General features: G+C 37.0%; 1 protein-coding gene across 1 annotated transcript in view; it reads left to right on the top strand.

Annotated features, from left to right (window-relative positions):
* ANOS1 (anosmin 1) overlaps positions 1–20649 on the top strand; it is a 139980-nt gene that overhangs the window by 30620 nt on the left and 88711 nt on the right. The window contains exon 2 of the mRNA XM_054387342.1: positions 559–606. Within this exon, the coding sequence (XP_054243317.1) occupies positions 559–606 (48 nt within the window). The remainder of the gene's footprint in view (positions 1–558; positions 607–20649) is intronic.

The raw sequence follows: 20649 nt of genomic DNA, 5'->3' as shown, positions 1-20649 counted from the left end.
TTGGTGGTTTTAGTGCAGTTAAGATAAATGAGAGCTATAGTGTTTTCTGATCTGGCAAATGCACTTCAATTTTCAAAAATGTAAAACAGAACTGACATAGTTGACTTTTGGTGAACTCATTTCCCATTTAATTACATTTTGCATTTATTTCAAGGCCATTCATTATCTTTCCTTGCTAATTTTGCAGTATTGAAATGTGACTAATGGGCTTTCTGTTTATGAATCACTATGTATACATGTCAGTTTTTTAAATACAAGTGTTACCTTTTGTTTGCTTCCTAGCAAGTCTAGACAGCAAATGTTTACAAAGATGAACTAAAAGGTGCTTCAGTCAGTTTCCCCCAGTCTTGCCTGATGAAGTGCTTTCCTAACTTTTCTCTGGTCTCTCTACCTGACCCTTTGACTCAACACATGTGAATTGGAGTCAGGATTGGCACTGCTGTTATGACAACATTCTCTAAGCAGAACCAAATGTTGTGCTCTGTTTAAATTCGTTAGGGTGATCATATCTAGTCTTAAAGAAATATTAATATGCATGTACTTTTTCTTGTCTTTCAGAACAATGGCTCACTTGCTTGGTGCCAGAATCATAAACAGTGTTCAAAGGTATGTCCTCCCCCAACACCACCTTTATTTAAATTACCTAGTTGCTTTCAATCTCTTGGTTGTAGATTAAGTGCCTTTTTAGCCTGTTTTCAGAACTGTCCATATATTATTTGGAAACCTCAACCTATAATAAAATACCCCAAATCAAACCTGAGTTATTTACTCTTTCAGAACAAAGGAATCATGTTTGAGGATATGTATTAAGCTTAGTTAAACCAACATAATTCAATGGTTATCAACAAACTTTGGGTAAAATCTGGTGTGTCATTTGTGCTCTTTTAGTGTTTTTGGTCATAAGAGAGTAAAACTGTCAAATCTCCTTTAAAATCTTCCTCCAACGTCATGAAGGTATGGTGGCATTCAACACTTCTTTCAGTCTATGTATTTAATTTTTAGCCAGACACTGAATTTCTTTGAAAAAAATCTTGCTGCAAACCCCAGTGGCTTGATTGATGCCTTGACCTATCCTAGCACTTTAATCCTGAAAGCCTAGAGAGCAGATGAGCTAATTGTCAACTGATTCTCACATCCATTGGCAATTTACTTGAAAATACTGAAGGTAGTATTTTTGTCTAAGCTTCCTGCAAATTTATTTCTACAATAGATCAGGATTTAAAACTTCAATATTTATTCTTTATTCTTTGAAGGTTATACTGCAAATGGGATAAAATTCAGGTATCATTAGTCTCTTGAAATCAGTGTAAGAATGCTACAAATTAATGTAGTCCACCATGTAATGAGTTTATATTTCAGATTGCTCAACACATACTTTACAGTCATGTTACCTTATTGTTTTGTTCTTTCTTAGAGAGGTAATACATTTTCCTTAAGAAAACATCTTTGCCATATTTAGGAAAGAAATAAATATAAATTTAGTGCGATTGTTGGTAGGGCTGAACATTGCTAGAATGTTCTTGATTTAGGCAAGCTTTGGTTTTCTGTGATTTGCAATGCAAAGTCAAACAATCCTGTCACCTACCTGAATCTTTCAAAGCAATGCTGGAGATTGTTAACCTTTTAAAAATGCAAATTCCTTTCACTGCTTCTTAGCATCTGAGTAGAGGAGGTTTGTATGTGTGATCCTGCTAACTATCTCAGATGTCATTCTTCCTAACGGATTTTCCTAGTGTCCACATTTATTTTGAGGTTGTGGTGTTTAGTGACACAGCTTTTTGAGGTGATGTGTGGTAAAGTGCAAATCACAGCAAACATGCAGCTGCTTTGTTAGTGAGGGGACTTGGAAGCACAGAAGCACTTTCTATCTGCACAAGTATTTGCATCTGGTAGACAGTGAAGAAATCTGTAGGTTGTGTCAGATGGTAGCTGATACTGCAATATAAGATGATGTAGTTAATTATATAACTTCTCTATTATTTTACTCTTTCATAGAACAGTTTATAAGATGGAAAAGGTACAATTTTATTTTAGAGGTATTTTTTCCATCCCAAGGACAGACAGTATTCTGTAAAACAAGATGTCCTGGATGGGATTTGGAGCTATGGAGAGGAAAAAATCATTGTAAAGCGTCCACTAGAAGGCTTTTGCATGTGTTTTTTGTTCATTGCACCTTCCATGTCTGTTTCGGCTTTGTTTTTGTCTAGATGTGAGCTGGCAAAACACTAAAGTCTCTGTCCATTATTCTCTGAGAATTAAAATTCTGTGGCTGCAGTTATGTTCACAGAATAACTGGGAAAAACATCTTAGTGCTAGTATCCAACGAAAATGATTTTGTCCTCATGAAAACCTATGGTCTTTACCTTTAAGAATACTTCTGTAGCTGAACATAGCTGTTGAGAAGTTACGGTTCAAATTCATCTGGTCAGTAAAGTACCTTTAAAGATAATACCACCTATTAATGCTGTTGTCCTCAAATACAAATGTGGAGAGCAACTGTTCGTTTGAAGAGGAATACCTTTGAGAAATAGAAAGTTAGCTGTCACAGGACCTGTTGTCGATCACTATCTCTATCCCAAATGGCTATTTATTTTTGTTCTTTTAATGGAGCGAGTCACAAAAGCATGACTGTGAGTACCAAAAGATCCACCAATAATTTTAATTTAATAAGATCTCTCCAGAGGTCTGTTTTGCAAGATAAATTACAAGAGAGCTTGTGAATGCTTGCCTTCCATGCTCCCATGAACTGTGTAAATACTCCCATTAGCATGTCCACCCTCTTTAGGTATGGAACTTAATTTATGTCCGAGATTCCATGAAAGTTAAAATTCCGTGTTAATTGTCTTTTACTTTACCAATAGGTTTTTACTCTTTACTGGCAGCTTGTCAGATTCACAGAGTTGCGTGAAGATGGACTCATAGCAGCATGAAAAAATGGAGTTGCAAAGTGGAGAGACTGAGAAAAAGCAAAATGGGCTGGGTTGGGATGGGCTCAGTATTCCTGACACATAGTCAGTGGACCAGCACATGGATCTTGGTCATCTCTACTCATTTGTGGACACCACATAGGTCAAAAGTATGCTTGGGGAGAGAACCAGATGGGTAGACACTCCCTTCTTTTTTTTTTTTCTGCATGCATGACTACATAGAACTCCAGCACCTGTTGCCAACAGCTGTCCCAGCAGTGTATTGTCTGGTTGGGAGAGAGAGATAAAACTTGAATCTCATAAAGTATAGTTATGCAAGTTGAAATTAAATCTTGCATCATAGCAAAATGTTTGGCTTTGATATTTTAATTGAAAACATCTTCATGCCTATCATCAGTAGGCTGTCTTTTAAAAAATAAAAATAAGTACTATTTTGATATGAGTTACATTTATATGTAGGTAACTAAAATATTACTTGGGTTTGTTCCTTCTTTCCCCCTTGATTAGTCATATTTTCTATGATATCTCATGCTAAGAGTTATGTATGTTTTAAAGCATTCTGAGGTACAGGTTATACATATGACAAGTAGCATTTGTAATGTATTGATCTCATCTAACATAGAATAATTTGACCTGTTATTTCAGTTTAAATTCAACTGTTTTCCCACACAGGTAGTCAGTCAACTTTGATACACAATTGTAACTCTCATTATTACTGGAAAATTTCCCTCTAAATGGAAACATGTAAAAAAAAAAAACTTCATCTCTTTTTTTGTAATGGTAGTGGCTGTGGAGGGACCGGTAGGACAGGTCAATGTTTAAAATGCTGTTACTTGAATAGACATTATCTAAACCAGAATGTCTAGTGCTGCTGTGGAGAAATATTTGTGACGTTTTTTCTTAGAGATTTATTTAACACTTGATAAAGTAACAGGTCTCAGAACATCTTTTCTAAGAGAAATTTTATAAATAAAAGTCACTTAATGAAATCTGTATGGATTCTAGCTCATTCTGAGCACAATTCTCATTGACATTAATGAGAAATTCTGAGTGGAGAGATGTGTATTCAGTGTTGAGAGAATAATTTTGCACAGATAGGATTATTAAAGTTGTGCACTTAAAATGAAATATAGTTTACTTAATGGGTTCAGGAGAAAAGCAGAAAATATACACCCATTTTCACTACTACGTTTTTTCTTATTCATATTAATCCATTGACTATATACATATACTGACTGCACACAGGTGCAGGGTCTGTTTCACCAGTTTGAAGTTACTGTTTGCCCAGTAAATTCTGCTTTCTGTAGTCCACTTAGAATCATAGAATGTTTTGGGTTGGAAGAGACCTTTAAAGGTCCAACGTCTCTGCAATGAGTAGAGATGTCTTTAACTAGATCAGGGTGATTGGAGCCCTGTCCAACCTGACCTGGAATGTTTCTAAGGATGGGGCATTTACCAAGTCTCTGGGCAACCCCTCCCAGTTTTTCACCACCCTCATTGTAAAATATTTCTTATATCTGGTTTAAATCTATCCTGTTTAATTTATAACTATTGCCTCTTGTGCTGTCACAACATGTTTCTTATAATCCTCCTGTAAGAATTGAAAAGCAAAAATAAGGTCTTCTGGAGCCTTCTTTTCTCCAGGCTCAACAACCCCAACTCTCTCAGTGTTTCTTCACAGGAGAAGTGTCCAGCCATCATTTTTATGGCCTTCTTTTGGACTCACTCCAACAGATCCATGTCTGTCTTGTGTTGAGGACTCCAGAGCTGGACACAGTAACTCCAGGTGGGGTTTCATGAGAGCAGAGGGAAGAATGACTAACCCTGACCTGCTAGACAGGTGCCTTTTTATGCAACCCAGGATGCAGTTGGCCTATTGCTTGATCATGTTCAATTTTTTATCCATCTGTATCCCCAAGTTCTCCTCTGCAGAGCTGCTTTCAATCCCTTCAGGCTCTACTGATACTGGACACTACCCCAATGCATACACAGGACCTTGCACTTGGCCTTGTTAAAGCTTCTGACATTCACACAGGCCCATTTCTTGAGCTTGTTTGGGTTCCTCTGGATGGCATCCTGTCCCCCTGGCATGTCAACCACACCACTCAGCTTGGTGTCTATACAGATGTGCTGTGTGCACTCAATCCCACTGTCTATAGCACTGATGAAGATATTAAACATCACAGGTCCCAGGTACAGACTCCTGTGAGGGGCATCATATGTTGCTGCTTTCCATCTGGATATCAAGCTGTTGACCCCTACTCTCTGAATGTGACCATCCAGCCAGTTCCTCATGCACTGACCAGTCCATCCATCAAACCCATATCTCTCCAATGTAGAGGGAAGGATGTTGTGAGGTCCTGTGTCAAAGGCTTTACAGATGACATCAGTAGTTCTTCCCTTGTCCCCTGATGTCCTATCATTCCATCACAGAAGGCCACTAGGTTGGTCAGGCAAGACTTCCCCTTGTTAAAGCTGTGCTGGCTGTCTCAAATGACTGTCCTTCATGTGCTTTAGCATAGCTTCTAGGAGGAGCTATTCCACGATCTCCTCAGGTACAGAGGTGACGCTGACAGGTTGGTAGTTTCCAGGGTCCTCCTTTCTACCCTTTAAACAAATGGGTGCAATGTTTCCCCTTTTCCAGTTTCCAGGTACTTCATCTGACTGCAGTGGCTTCTCAAATATGGACAGTGGCTTGACAACTACATCAGGCAGTTCCCTCTGAACTCTGGGATGGATCTCATCAGTTCCAGTAGACTTCTGTGTTTAAAGGTTCTTCAGGTGGTCATGAACTTGATCTTCTCTTGCAGTGGGATGGACTTTGCTCCCCCAATCCTTGTATTGTGATCCATCGACTCAGGAAGTGTGAGAAGAGACATTGCTGGTGAAAACAGAGGCAAAAAGGTTGTTGAATACCTCAGCCTTCTCTTGGTGAACGGACCAGCTTGCCAGTCCTATTCATCATGGGAGATATGCTTTCTCTGACATTTCTTTTCTGGCTGACATACCTGTAGAAACCCTTCTAATTATTCTTTGCAGCATTGTCATGTTCAGCTCCAGCTGCGCATTGACCTTTCTAACCACATCCTTATACAACTGGACAGCATCAATACATACTTCCCAGGACACCTGTCCTTGCTAGTCATTTCCTTTTTGCCCTTTAAATTCACCAGCAGTTCTCAACTCAGCCATGCCTATTTTTTGTCTTCCTTCACGTCTGGGGATTGAGAACTCTTGCACCCTAAGCATTCTTGACAATCTACCATCTCTGTTCCTGTGAGTCCTATTGTCTAACTCCTTGCAGAACCTGGAATTTTGCTTTCCTAAAATTCATGGTCCTGACTTCAGTTTTGCCTGACACATATCCCTCAGGACTGCAAACTCCTCTGGTACATGATTGTTGCAGCCTGGGCTGCCTCCAATCTTGACATCAGATAGCTGACTTGAACTAAAGCATTACAATAACCATTCAGTTTGTTGATCAACCTCCCACTAATAGCTATGTGTAGATTAAGGTACCACTTGATGTGTGAAACACTATCAGAATTGAACCCCGTAAAATAGTCAAGAAGGATTACTCAACCACTTCAAGGATAACAATTTCACACTGGAGGTTTGCTCTTTTTATACAATGCCAATAAACTGTGTATGTTGTGTTTTGAATTCCACTACTGACTTCAGCTTTGCTGTTGGATTTGACTTTCAAATGTGTACAGAATTGTTCCTTAAAATTTTGCCTCTCCTTATTCTTTCTTTATGTGATATTTTGCCTCTTTCTCTCTACTATTCTGTGTGGCCACCTACTTGCTTCATACAAATCTGCCAAAGAATCAATGAATTGTTTAGGTTGATTGGAACATCTTAACATCTTCTAGTGTACCCCACCTACCCAAGTAGGGTCAGCTACAGCAGACTGTCCAGAACCACACCCAGTTGCGTTTTGAGTATCTTGTATCTTCACAGATGAAGACTACAGCCTCTCTGGGCAGTCTGTTCCAGAGTTTGACTACCCATACAGTAAAAAAGTTTTGTATTTCCCATTTTTAAATTTGTGCCCATTGCCTCTTGTTTGGTCCATGGGCATGACTGAGAAGAGCCTGAATCCCTCTTCTTCATTGCTTTTCAACAGTATTTATAAGTAAGATCTCCCTGAACCTTCTTTCCAGACTCAACAGCCCCAACTCTTTGAGCTTGTCTGTGTGTGGCAGATGTTCCACTCCCTTAGTGGTATTTGTAGCCCTGTGTTTTCTACTTAGGCTTTCTAAGCCCAAAAAGACTGCTGCCTTCTATCATTCGCAAAGCTCCTGTCCTTAAAATCCAACTGCCATCTGTCATCTTAACAGTGAGTGTTGCTAAACTTTATGTATGCATAGTGCTTGCTGTTCCTGCTCCATTTTGTCAGTTTGCTTCTACAGTGTGCTGAGGCTGTTGTTCTTCAGCATTCAGAAGTGCTGAGCGTATAACAGGTGCTTCCTTGTAAAAAACAACAGTAAGAGTTGAGTGCTAGTGAGAGTAACGTGGAAGGACAAAGTGCCTTACAAGGATGCTGGTTTAGTGAAAAATGTATTTAAGACCGAAGGGAGGACAAAATTACGGAGAAGGACATTTTGAGAGAGTTTGTGAAGTAAAGGTAATTTGTTTTTTTAAAACTCCTTACACAAGTTTTTCTTTCTGTAAGCAACTGAAAGTCAAAAGACTAGCAGTGCATGTGCAGTGGCATTTACAAGGACTGGAGATAAATGGGGATCACCATAATGCACTGTGAACTTCAATACAACTTTCTTCTTTGCAGCAGCCAAAGCAGTGGTCCCTGATTGATTGATTCTAATGAAAGGCTATTTTTTTTTCAGTTTTCAGAACTGAGAGAAAAATGTGAAAATGAAGATAAATAAGTTTACAATGCTGCAGTCAAATAAAGAGACTGCTTCAAAAAGACAGCTCTAATTTATTTCTAGGGTAATACACACTCCTGAACTCAGTCTGTGAGCAATTGTTTCAGGCTGCCAGCTGAGCTCTTTCCAAAGATAATGCAGGTGGAAAGATGAGTTAATGGTTTAAACAATTAGAGATTTGATGCACTCTTCCATCTGTCAAAGCCCACTGAAATGAAAGCTCAGGGTTTTAATTTGTGCCTCCAGCATCCAACTCAGTCTGAAATGGTGTCAGTGATTTGCCCTGCCCACAGTGCTGTCATTCTTATGGTAAGCATTCTGTGCACTCATGCTGGGAGACTTTTATCAAACATATTAGTGTGCATTTGAGAGATCATTAGCCTGAAGTAGCTGGAACATTCCAGGTTTCTTAGCCTGGAAACTCACATCTCTGCTGGAAAGTATGTTCAGCCACTGTTATTTACACAAGAAAGCTACAGTAGGATAAGGGATAGCTTTGTAAAATTTAAGAGGAATTGTGGTTCTTGATATTGTCAATATATTGTGAATTAAGTGCCACCCATGGAAGGGTGAGATAATGGATGTTTTGATGTTTTTACCAAAAGGAAAAGTGCTTTTTTTTTCTTTTTACTTGTACAATGTAAACCTATTTAATAGAGCAGAATTAATAAGAATTAGTCATGTTATTGGTGTGCTGAATACACAAAATAATCCCGAGCATATAAGAAATAAGAAGGCAGGTGTAATGCTGATTGCTTGCATTCTTATGGATTGTTTGTTTGTTTGTTTTAAACTATATTCATCTATAGAAAGGTAGAGAGGGTAGAGAGAACCATAGTTAAAACTGAACTAGCTAAGAAATAGGTTGACTGAAGATTCTGGATATTTGTGTTTAGGGAAGTACAAGAAACTGCTTTGTGATTCAGTATTTGTTTATACAACAGCATTAGTGTATGAATGTGTTGTGATGACAGGAATCCCTTTGTTCTCTAAGGGTGTTGAGAACTGAAAAATAAACAGAGTTGTCATCCAAGCAATGTTTACAGTACTTTGCAGTCCTCTGATGTATTTCTTTATATTTATAAATATCAAGTTTTGTTTTTCAGGAGTCAAAAAAAAAAAAAGGTTGTATTAGAACATGGGACACTGAAACAAGTAAAAATGAAGTTTATATTCTTTACTGTTGCCATGTTGGATGATATCTGTCATCCTTCCAGTCTAATGATGTGTCACCAGCAGGTATGGAATTACCTGCTGCTAGAAAAAAAAACTTAATTAAGCCCTATTACTTATTTTTTGGTGAATATGTGAAACATAAAGGATATGTCCAGACAGATGTTTTTCTTTCTCAGCTCTTATGGTTTGTTTTGTTCAGCTTAAATGTGTTGTCTTGAAGAACAGACTTCATTTAATGACAGAAGTTGTTTTGCTTGACCTTCAGTCTGAGTGGTCCTTGATAACTTACTGACTCTAGAACAATTGGTTAGGATCAAGTTATTTTAATTTTTCATACAGTAGTTTGGGTTGGAAGGGACCTCTGAAGGTCAGCAACTCCAACTCCTCCCTATTATGAGCACAGACACCTTCAACTAGATCAAGATTTCTCAGCATTATCCAACTTGACCTTGAATGTTTCCAGTGAAGGGGCTTCTACCTCCTCTCTGGGCAACCTGTTCCAGTGTTTCATTGTCCTAACTGTAAAAAAATTCTTCATTAGATCTAGTCTGTATCTGCCCTCTTTTAAAATTAAAACCATTTCCTCTTGTCCTCTTGCAACAGACCCTACTAAAAACTCTGCCCCCTTTTTTTCCTTTAGGCCCTCTTTAAATACCAAAAGGCCACAATAATGTTTCCCTGGAGCCTCCTCCAGGATGAACACCCTCAACTCTCTCAGCCTTTTATTGCAGGGAGAGGTTTTGCATCCCTCTGATGATTTTCATGGCAAATTTATGTGGTCATGTTTCTTCTGCTAAATGATTTTCATCACTGCTAGAGCCCTTAAGATGAATAGGGAGGAAAGGATCATACTGGTTGTCTGTCCCTATGCCTTGGGTTTTCATTCATGCAAAATTCTGCTGCATTTCTCACTGATCTTCGTAGTGGGTTTACAGAAAAAAGTGACTTTTGTGGAGTTTGCCTTTCTGGCCAGTTTCTTCTGGTCCATATGCTAATGGAGGTAAGCAAGTCTGATCACTGTGCTGTTTGAAATTTGAACTGAATGCTGAGCAAAATGAGCCAATGCTGAGCATGAACAAAGATTAAGTGGCCTTCTTTCACTAAGAAAAGGCACATAATTACCATTAATGACTGAATTGTGCCAACACTGGCTTTGAGGATAATAGCATAGCAATCTCAACTCCAGTCTCAAAAAATGTAAATGACATCTTTAGATCATAAGTCTGCATGCAGACATACACTACAGGTAAGGGGAGAAATTTGTGCGTGTTGGTGTGCACACACAAACACACACACACACATATACACACATACCTGACAGATAGCTATTGAGGCTGGCATTCTGAAACACTAAATGTTTCTTTAACATACCTTTGTCTGCTTCAGTGAATGCTGTTCAGAATCCAGGAATATTCAGACTGCAGAACCCTTTATATAGAGGTATTTGAGCAACAAATAATCCCTTCCTAGAAACTCTGAAATAGCAACAGAGCTATGCAGCCTAATCAACTGTAGATTTTGTCATCTAGAAAGTAGTTGATTAAGTACATCTAGCAGAAGGCAAGACATCACTTGAGCAACACTGTTTAGATAGTAAAGATGGAAAGTACTGCTAAGACTAAGGAAAATTAGCAGTAAATCTGCTTGAAAGCAAGCAACTGGTTATTCTTTATATCTTTAGCATTTTCCCAGGTTCTTACCACTTACCAAGGTTTGCTCAAACCTTGTAGATATTTTTTTTTTCATCTTCCAGTAACTCTGCACCCAATATGCAGAGGGAGATAAATATCATGGAAGTATATCTGAGATTCTGACTTCCCAAATACAATCTCAGTTCCATGAATTACTATTTGGGAATTTTAATATCTTACATATGTCAGAGAATCTCTACAAAATTTAAAGCTTTGCAGTTGAGATCAGAATCTTAATTTTATCTTATTAAATTGCATTTCATTAACCAAATTAATTCTTTGTGCAAAACATACTGCAATAGTCTGTTTAAATGTATGATCCTTCTCTTGTGGGAGACAACTGTAGAGTTAGATCATATATAGCTCTAGTTTAATGACAAAGATAAAATATACGTGCAATGACCTTTAATGTAGTACTAAAATATATTCAAGCCACTGTAAAGGGACAGAGTCTCAAAACCAGATGAATGCCTGCATCTTAGCCTTGACTTTAAAAGGAGTTTTGCTTGACTAGACCCAGGGCATTATTCAAAACTCACTGAAGTAAGGGATACTGACCTTAAGGAAGCTTTTTAATGTGACTTACCTTGGAGTTTCTCCATTACCATAATATTGAAAGAGATACAAAAATGTGCTTAGGTAGATTAGGATATTGTTCTGCGAGGAAAGCAACTGTCTTGGAGGTGCACAGACAAGAATATGCCCTTTCCTCCACAAACTCACTGAGTTGTAAGGAAAGCTCTGAGGTGAAAGTGGGAGGTATGATAGTTTTCCACTTTTGAGTGCATGCAAGAATTGGGAAGCTGTCTGAGCACAAAAGCATGGTCTGTCCTAAAACATAAATTGGAGGGTTTGTTTTATAAAACCAAGTGATATTTAATCAAGCATTAAAGAGTTAATGCCTTTTATTGCTGTCTGTATATTAGAATAACTCTGTAGTCAACAGACAAAAATGTTTCTGAGAAGGTACAGTGTAAAAGAGCTGGGTTTGTACCACGGATTTTAAGCAGTATCCTCATTGTGTTTCCTTTGAAAGTTCTGCTTAAAGTCAGCTCAAGGTATAGTCTCATGGTAACAGGTCAAAAAGGTAATTGTTTTTGACAGTTCTTCCTTAATAATCACACCTACTATATGGATTACAAACATACATTAAAGACACCCAGGCAGCACGGAACTATATGGATACAAATCCCCAACACTGAGATAGTGACAGAAAAACACTCAGGCCTATTTTCTAATTCTGTAAACTTTCTGAAGTCACTTATGTGTCTGCAATTGGGTCTAAAGGCTATTTCCTGCAGCTTAATTTAGAATTGGTTTTCATCCTCATTTTATACAAGTGAGCAACTACATGGGGTGTAAATGGAAGGGGGAAATCATATTTCTTGAATGTTGACATACACATTTAATGTGTATGGGAAATGTGAAGAGGTATTTTGTGTTCATGTTTTACCTAAGGAGTTCCTCATGGAGGAATACTGACAGGATCCACTACACTGAAATGGAAGATGACAAAGCATAACTATTTAACATTAGTCTACTTTGATGCGAATGCATGTATACCTAAAAAGGCTTTTCCTTCTCAGGAAGCTGTTTTCAGCTTATGCGTTTAGGAATGAAGGGATTGCCATAATTAATTCTGGAAAGGAATTCTTCATTTGGAGTATGAACCAGCATCTTTACCCTAGAATATCTAATATTGTGCTTGCTTTTAAGATGTAAAACCTGTGGGTTCCAACAAATATCAGAGTTTGCATTCTCAGACTTTGGATAAGAACAAGTGCCTATGTGTTTTTCTCACAGAGGTAATATTGTTGTATCCAAAATGCATTAAATCTTAATATCCACAATAAATCAGGGCATGAGCAAGAAAGGAAAAATCAGTTGCAGCACTTGGAATTTGAACTCTGAAGATAGAAATTTTCCAGACTTAGGAATGGAAAATCAATTTTTAAAGCAGTTTCATGTTGGGAATGAAATACATTCAATTTTACTGTTTAGTTAAGATGTTATATTGTTTCTAACTGAATTTTTAACTCCTTCAGGTGGGAAATAGACTTTTGTTTTATGTAAATATGAACACCCTGTTAGCCCTAGTGAACAACAAAGACATTGGTTGTAAGAGTAGTTGTGCTTTATCATTGATTTCAACTTATTTTTACTTCAGTCGAGCTTTAGAATTGTGTGAATTCTGGTGTGTTTCTCTCCCTAATGTCTGGGATTACAGAATCACAGACTGGTAGGGTTTGGAAGGGAGCTTTGGAGATCATGTTGTCCAACCCCTGTTCTAAAGCAATATTAACCTAGATTAGGTTGCACAATTCTTTCTGATTGTCTTGGGAATACAATACAGCAGCCAGAGATCACTGTGACTACAGTTGTTACTTTTTGTTTGGATCTGGACCATGCTGTTGAATGACACATGAGTATGTCATTATTCACTTATGGGGGGAGGGGGTGGGGCAGATGTAAAGCTCCTAAGGGGCAGTGAGCAAGGGAGGGAACTGCAATGAGATATTTGGAAGGCTGGGAGTTGTAGCTGTAAAGAAGCACCACGACAATGAGAGCTGATGAGAAACTATTTAAATCAATGAAAACATTACCAAACCTGCCACCTTAGAAGATCATTGCCTCAGCTAATACTTCTTAAAGAAACATTGATGTCTCAGAGAACATGTCTAACATCTTTCTACTGGAGATTGGTTCTGCTTATATATTATTTAGGGTTCTGTTTTCCTACCATTATTTATCAGTGAAGATACCCACATGACTGAAGTATTGTTTCTTTAGAGTTCAGCTGTTCCTGCTGAACGACTTCCTCATGCAAAATGATCTTTCAGTTTGCGTCATCATACACAACTCCTATGATAATTGTGACCTACATTTTTTGGTGGGGTCACAATACAGAAAATAATCATTTTTTAATAGCTCATTTTCTTCAAAAAGATGAATTAAATCTTTCTGTTTCATAGCTGAATATTTTAAAATTAATCTGTAGTTACATAATACATTTGAATAACAAATTAGTATTAAAAAAAAAAAAAAGAAGAGATTTGGTTAGTTGCTTTCTTGCCTTGTTCCTTTCTTATAATTTATAGTCCTGCTGTTAAATAAAGTGAAACTATGAGAACTAAAATAATGTAGCTTTATTGTGTGGAAATATATTTTTCATTAATGCGTAATAGTGGTGTATAAAATAACAGTATGAACTTCATTCAAAGTAATATCTGACTGTAGGGGGAAATTGTCTGATTTTCATGTTTTCTAGGTTTAATAAGTGTTTGAAAGTAGTGTAGAAAGAAGAATTAAATTCCTTAAACGGCAAGTTAAGTAGGTCATCATCATCTTCAGGGAAAGGCTTATTTGTCCTCATTATTCCTCATTATTCCTTATGAATAATTATGCAAATTCATTTTATACTACACTTGAAAGTAGTTATTGTGAGAAAGTGGGTGTATCTATACATGGTTCTTTAAAGATGTTATTTTAATATTTTTTCCCAGATAACATCAGCAGCAAAATAGATTTGCAAAAACTTTCATATACATGAATGTCCTTAATCTCTAATGCGGAAAGATGGAATTAACTAGAAATGCAGCTCTTCTTTCCCCTTTTTACTAGGTCAGTGGTAGAAAGATTGTCAGATGTTATACTGTTTTCAAAGTGTTTGTGAAGTGTCTGTTGCTTTTAATGGCTATTTAAACTTATACTTTTAGCAGATCATATGTTAGTCATTGGTGGTATTCTGTAAGTAAAATAATTAGAGGACTGAATGGTGATGAAGGAGCAATGAACAGACAGCATAGTAGGCAAATCACATACTCATGTCTTTCCTTCAGAATGACTGGGCTTATTTGTGCCTTGTCATCAGGAACCTTCAAGAACTGTGCCTCTGCCATCTGCCTACAAAATCTTCCCTGTGTTAGATGTTGTGGTTTGAGCCCAGCTGGCAGCAAAGCACCACGTGGCAGCTTGCTTACTCCTCCCTCTCTGTGGGGGAGGAGAAAGCCATTAATCTCAATGAAGGGATTGTAGATTGGGATAAGGACAGGGAGGGATCACTACCAGTTATGGTCATGGACAAAACAGACTCGGGGAAGAAAAAGGAATTTAATTTGTTAACAATCATATCAGAGTAGGATAATGAGAAATAAAACAAATCTTAAAACACCTTCCCCCACAGAGGTGCTACCACTGCCACTGATGGGCTTGGCTTTGGCCAGTGGTGGATCTGTGTTGGAGCCATCTGCCATTGGCTCTGTTGAACACAGGGGAAGCTTCTAGCAGCTTCTCACAGAAGCCATCACTGTAGCTTCCCCACTACCAAAGCCCTGCCACTCAAACACAGTACTTTAAGAGATGAGTAGTATTCTTGTGTTTAACTGTTATTTAAACAGGGAAGTTGTTCACTATGGAATTAAAAAGGAGGAAGAGGCTCATATTGCAATAATGTGAAGGATTTTTCCCCTCTTGTCACAATTTGCTGGGCATATAAATGCAATTCAAGCAAATATGTCTGCGGCAAGTGTGTTCTGTGTTTGCAGAGAAATTCTCTTGACTGATCTGTTAGTTCAGAGTAATATTTTCAGTGCATTACAGTTTGATTTTTACTTTTTTTTTTTTTCCTGAGGAAAGGATGAAATATAGTTGTACTTTGCATTGTAGTTTTATCAAGTAGTGAATTTCGGGAAAAGCTCCCGCGTATGTTTTATAGTGCTGTCATGGAAAGCTAGTGCATCTTTTTCTTATTACTAACATTTTCTGGGTGATGACAGGTTATCAAACAATACAGAGCTGTTTTAGCACCTTGGAAGAAGACAATAAAGGAACTTGTAGCACTTGCTTAACAAGAAATGCAACGTGTTTTGGGAAATCTGTCAGTGAGAAGACAGGCCAGTAAAGATGTCAGGTCTATTTTGACCTTTCTGCTTCTTTGCTTCTTGTTTGTATTATACTATTTCAGCTTTGCAAATTATTCCATATTTGGTACTTGAATTGAAAGTAAACATTGTATAACCTAGAAAAGATTTGAATAGGCTTCAGAAATGTTTCACCACGCAATGGAAATAAACCCAGTTTTTGTAATGTCTGCAATTGCACCCAAGAAAATTATTACACTTTCTGTTTGTGCCTCCTGAATGTTATTGAAGGAAGTAAAAGTCCATTCTTATTTAAATAAGTTATAAATGCAGTTATTTTGGGGTGTTCTGTCAAAGTGGTACATGTTACATCAAATCCAAATACTACTGAGGCATGGCACTGTGTGCCTACAGTAATCTGAGCTCCTCTGTAATGATGTATGACATTCACTTTGCATGCTCTACGCTGTATTTTATCCAGCATTCGCATAGCTGGATATTCTGACCTTGTCTGATTGGTGATCTCATTTACTGTGAATGTTGCAAGAACAGTAAACAAAAGCCTGGAAGAATTGTCAAGCTGCCAAGTTGTATTGTTCTGTATCTTTTCAAGACAATGCCACAGAAATTTATGTGTCTTGACACCTTTGTCTCTTGTGTCAAGAAAACCTTAACTAACTTCTCTTTAATTCTATGGTTGACCATCTAAAAATGCCACATTTTATAAAGAGAACAGGTGGAAAGACTTTTAAGAAGAGGCCTTGGGGAGGTGGAATACATTAGGAAAAAATAACAGCAGCTAAATTGTAAGAAACATTTAAATAATGCTTCAGTAATGTAGTTTAGAAATAGCTGTGAATTAAGCCAGTGTGTCAATACTTTGCACAAATACGTTGAGTAGGAGAATATTTATTTTTTTGCTTGAAGCTTACATCCATTTACAAATCTCAGTGATTGCAGGAATTCTGAAGCAGTTTAGTTTTATTGTGTTTTTCTCTCACCTTTCTTTCTCACTCCCTGAAGAAAACTATAAAAGAGAAATATTCCACTCTATTCAAGCCATGCAGGGGGTTTGCATGTAACTGCTTTAGGCTCTCTGGAAAATCTGAATTGAAATCTGTATGTAATTTACTTTCAGTTGAATATTGATCTTACTTTATTTGGTTTATTTAAATTTTATATGTGAAAGATACATACTGGGATATAGACTCACATTTGATGTGGTTGCACTTTAGTTGTTTAAACTATTTTTGCTTTTAATGGGAAGTTGCTGTCAACAGTGCACATCTTCAGCAAGTATTTATAAACAAGGAGAACTTCAGAAGTGAAGGAAGTATATAACAAAGTGGCTGAGTAGAAGGGGTAATTATAGCATACTTTTACTGGGATTTGGGTGTAAGGTCTCTATTTCTTACAAAGTTAATCATCTTCTAGTTGAACAGTTAAATACTGAGAACATCTCTTTTTTGAGTTGTATTGCTTCAGCCAACTGACATAAGATAAGCTTCTGTACCCATCCCTCCCAGCACTTTCAAAGCGCAGTGGAGCTTATTATAAATGAATGGCTCATACATAGGGTGGAACAAATGCACCATTGGTAGCCTACAGAGATAATAACACTGACCTCCGGTCATTTTACAAGAGAACTCTCTCGTGTAGGTCGACTTCCCACTGCTTTAAACCTAACTTAAATAGACTATTCATGGGGAACTGGATTGACAGATTAGAGATTTATATGCACAAATATAGGCAATAGCAGCGTAGTCTCAGCACTTCAGGACACGAGAGGTAGTTTAAATAACTGACCACTAAAAACAGGCTGACATTTTTCTATAATAGAAGTAGGCAATCATAAAAGTCTAACCTTACAGTCTGTATTTAGGCAGAACTTCCAATAGTATGAATTGCTTGGAAATAAGGTTTACAGTAGCACCGCCACTTCATAGGTGATGTTGTGGTATGTGAAAAGAAGACAAAAGATTAGGTTCTAAGTCAGCATATGCTTAAAAATACATTTTTTGCATTATCCACATAAAATGAATAAGCAAGAATAATTCAGTAAAAGTACAAAGGTCAATTGATTCCTATTTTAGGAGGATCTTAAGATACTAAATTTAAGTGTTAGAATATGAAAGTGATAATGTGTGCACTTGTTCAAATCTTCATATCTCTAAGTATGATGTGTGTCAAATATCTTCAACTTCCAGCTTTAAGTATTAGTGTTTGTGTAATGCAGTTCATCAGTAGGATTCCTCCACCCAGTATATACTAGGAAGAAATTTAATTTGTGCTTTGCTGCAGAAAGAGATGAAATGCGTTCATCTGCATGATTTAACAAAAGGTTATATTGAAAAGAATGGTTTCAAAGCAGATGACAAATTACTGAAAAGACATTTTTATTATATAATAGCATTTTCACCCAGAGGAAAGAAAAACAAAGGGTGAGCAGGGGGAAGGGGAGAAATTCCCCCTCCCAACATTCTCTAACACTAATTTAAGGAAAAACACAGAAGGAGACAACTTTCTTTTTTTCTTTCCTTCTCTTGCTGTTCTTTTAGTTACTCTTAGTGGTCCTTTTCCTGGACCTTTTAATACAGAACACTATGACATGCCATCATACCTCTTAAAAAAAGTTGTTTTTTAAAATTATTATTCCATTTACATTCTACTTACAGAATATATGTCAACTGATAGGGGAACAATGATACGTTATTTGCAGAGAGAATAATAGTAAAAATGTGTTGGAAATTTTTATGAAAGAAAATCTATATATACCAGCCTGGCCCCCTTAGTCAGCCTTTATGTGGGATATAAGAATTTTTAACTGTATCTTATGATGTAAGCTACTGTGATATATTTTCAAGATGCTAATTATGTGAATCTGTTTTGTACCGTAGTTTTCAACTTTTACTGAAAGCACTGAAACTATTTTTTTAGCCTATTTCTATACTTTAAACCTGTTCATTTAAACTTTGAGAAAATAATGCTTTTTTGATAATTGAAAATAAATAGGTTTATTCTCACCAAAGCAGATGAATTGATATTGACAATGGCATTCAATGACCTCACTCAGGAGGCTTTTTTTGAGACCTGAAGCCACAAGTCCTTTACTCGGTCACACCTCCCACAGGACCAATTCAGCATAGCAATTTTCTGGGGAAAAATTGCCGTGAAAGTGAAGCTACTGCACTGATACATAGTCCTCTCCCAGCAGTAACTCCTGTCAAGATGAAGATACTGCAATTGGGTGCCAAACTTGTTGTGATTTCCTAGTTGGAAGTTGCAGGACACAGCTGTGAAAACACACACATATTCGTTCTTTGTCTCTGGTTAATGATGGATGATTTTATTAAGCCACCTTGGGTAAGGAAATCTGAGTCTTTATACAGAATTCATATTTCAAGTCTAGTTGTCTTTTTCCATAGCTGGGCTTAAAAAATTTCCCTAAAAACAAAGGAGAAACTGATATCTGGAAGAGAGAGAGCGAGAGCATTTTTACTTGTTATTTCTGCTCTGTTTTTTATGTAAACCGGTTTCTACTTATGCAGAAGTGCAAAATTCTTATTTCTCTTGCTTATTAAATTCTGGTTGTTTAAATTCTGTTTGAAAGGTGATAAGTGCTTGGACACCTTTTTGGTTCTTCAACTACGTAGATTAGGTTTAACCTTTGTTAGGATTTTCACTGAGACTTACAAGGATGTGCTTTTGATTGTTAGAGGGAGTTGCCATCAAAAGGCAGAAAGAAAGCACAAACATGTGGCATCTTTTGCTTCCAGCTGCACTTACACATCAGCTCACCTCGTCTTTCAGCTCCCATCATAAAGCATAACTTCCCTGCTTTCCCTGAGATCCAGTAGTCATTTGGATAACTAGAGGTATCCTTCCCTCCATAATGGAAGAATTTGGGAAGAATTTTTGTTTGAAAACTCTTAGTTTGGGGAGAATTTTTGTTTGAAAACTGTAAGTTTTAGTTGGATCTAAGTGTGTATTTAAAATTTTGTATCTATATCTCTTCTTGGTTTTGCTACTTCAAAAATGTTACTTTTGGGACAGGGAACATAGGTTATGCCGTATTGAGAAAACTGTGACTTGACACAGATGCTGAAGTGTGCTTGGGACTTCTGTCTCTCTGAGCTACTGAAATCATGAAAATGAGCTGTTCATTTCGGTGAATACTCTTTTCTGTGAGCTTTTTGTCTGTTTCTTTAACATTACACAATATTTTAACACTCTCTTTGCTTAAAATCCAATTTGAAAGAGTCATCTTAATATTAATTTTTAGTTTCAGTATATATTTTTGTAAAGTATGGACAGTCAGTCTTATGTTAAAAATAGCCAGATTTACTTGAACAGGATACTTTGAGAGACAGTTTATTTTAGGCATTTAAAAAGAGAATGGGGCAGTGAGAAATCTGTTAGAGATTTGTGATTGCCCATCATAAATTTCTCCACATGGCCCCCAATTTATAGACACTTGTACATGCTTTCTTTTTTTATGTTTTTTCTGTTAAAATCCAATCCCCAAAGAAGTCAGTGCAATTTGCACTGAAAGTGTCAGCATGGTAAGAAACAGCACTGAAGTTGGGCAACTCTGAAGTTAAACAGTGGTACAGAAATCTTTTACAGATGATTAGAACCTGAGTTCCTAGAACCTATAATCCTGTTTTCAAGAACGTCTAGATGAAATGTCTATCTGCATCTGCTGTCGACTGTGTCTTACTGAAGGGCTATGTCTGTCTACAATACTGGGATAATAATAAAGTTCACTATTTGTAGAATACAAATATCTATCTAATATTTGTAGAATACAACTATCTGTTGGTGAGTGTTATGTGTAGTTAGGCTGAAATTACAGGCAAACATTACTAGACTCTTAATACATCTTTAGTTATCTTTTAATTAAGTATCTAGTTCATGTCTGAAAGTGTTTTTTCAAATAGTTCCTTTACCTAAGCATAGCCACACTGAAGCATACCCTGAAGTTATGTACTTTGTTATGACAGTATCATTTAATTTCTGTAGTAACGTTTCTGTTCAGAAGATTATAATGAAATATTTATCCTGAGAAAGCTGGGTGTATTGGTAATTGTAATTACCTTTATTC

Source organism: Indicator indicator, chromosome 1 (genome assembly GCF_027791375.1).
Source record: "Indicator indicator isolate 239-I01 chromosome 1, UM_Iind_1.1, whole genome shotgun sequence".
Lineage (NCBI taxonomy): Eukaryota > Metazoa > Chordata > Aves > Piciformes > Indicatoridae > Indicator > Indicator indicator.
Note: the sequence above shows the minus strand (reverse complement) of the source record. Positions and strands in the feature narration are given on the sequence as shown.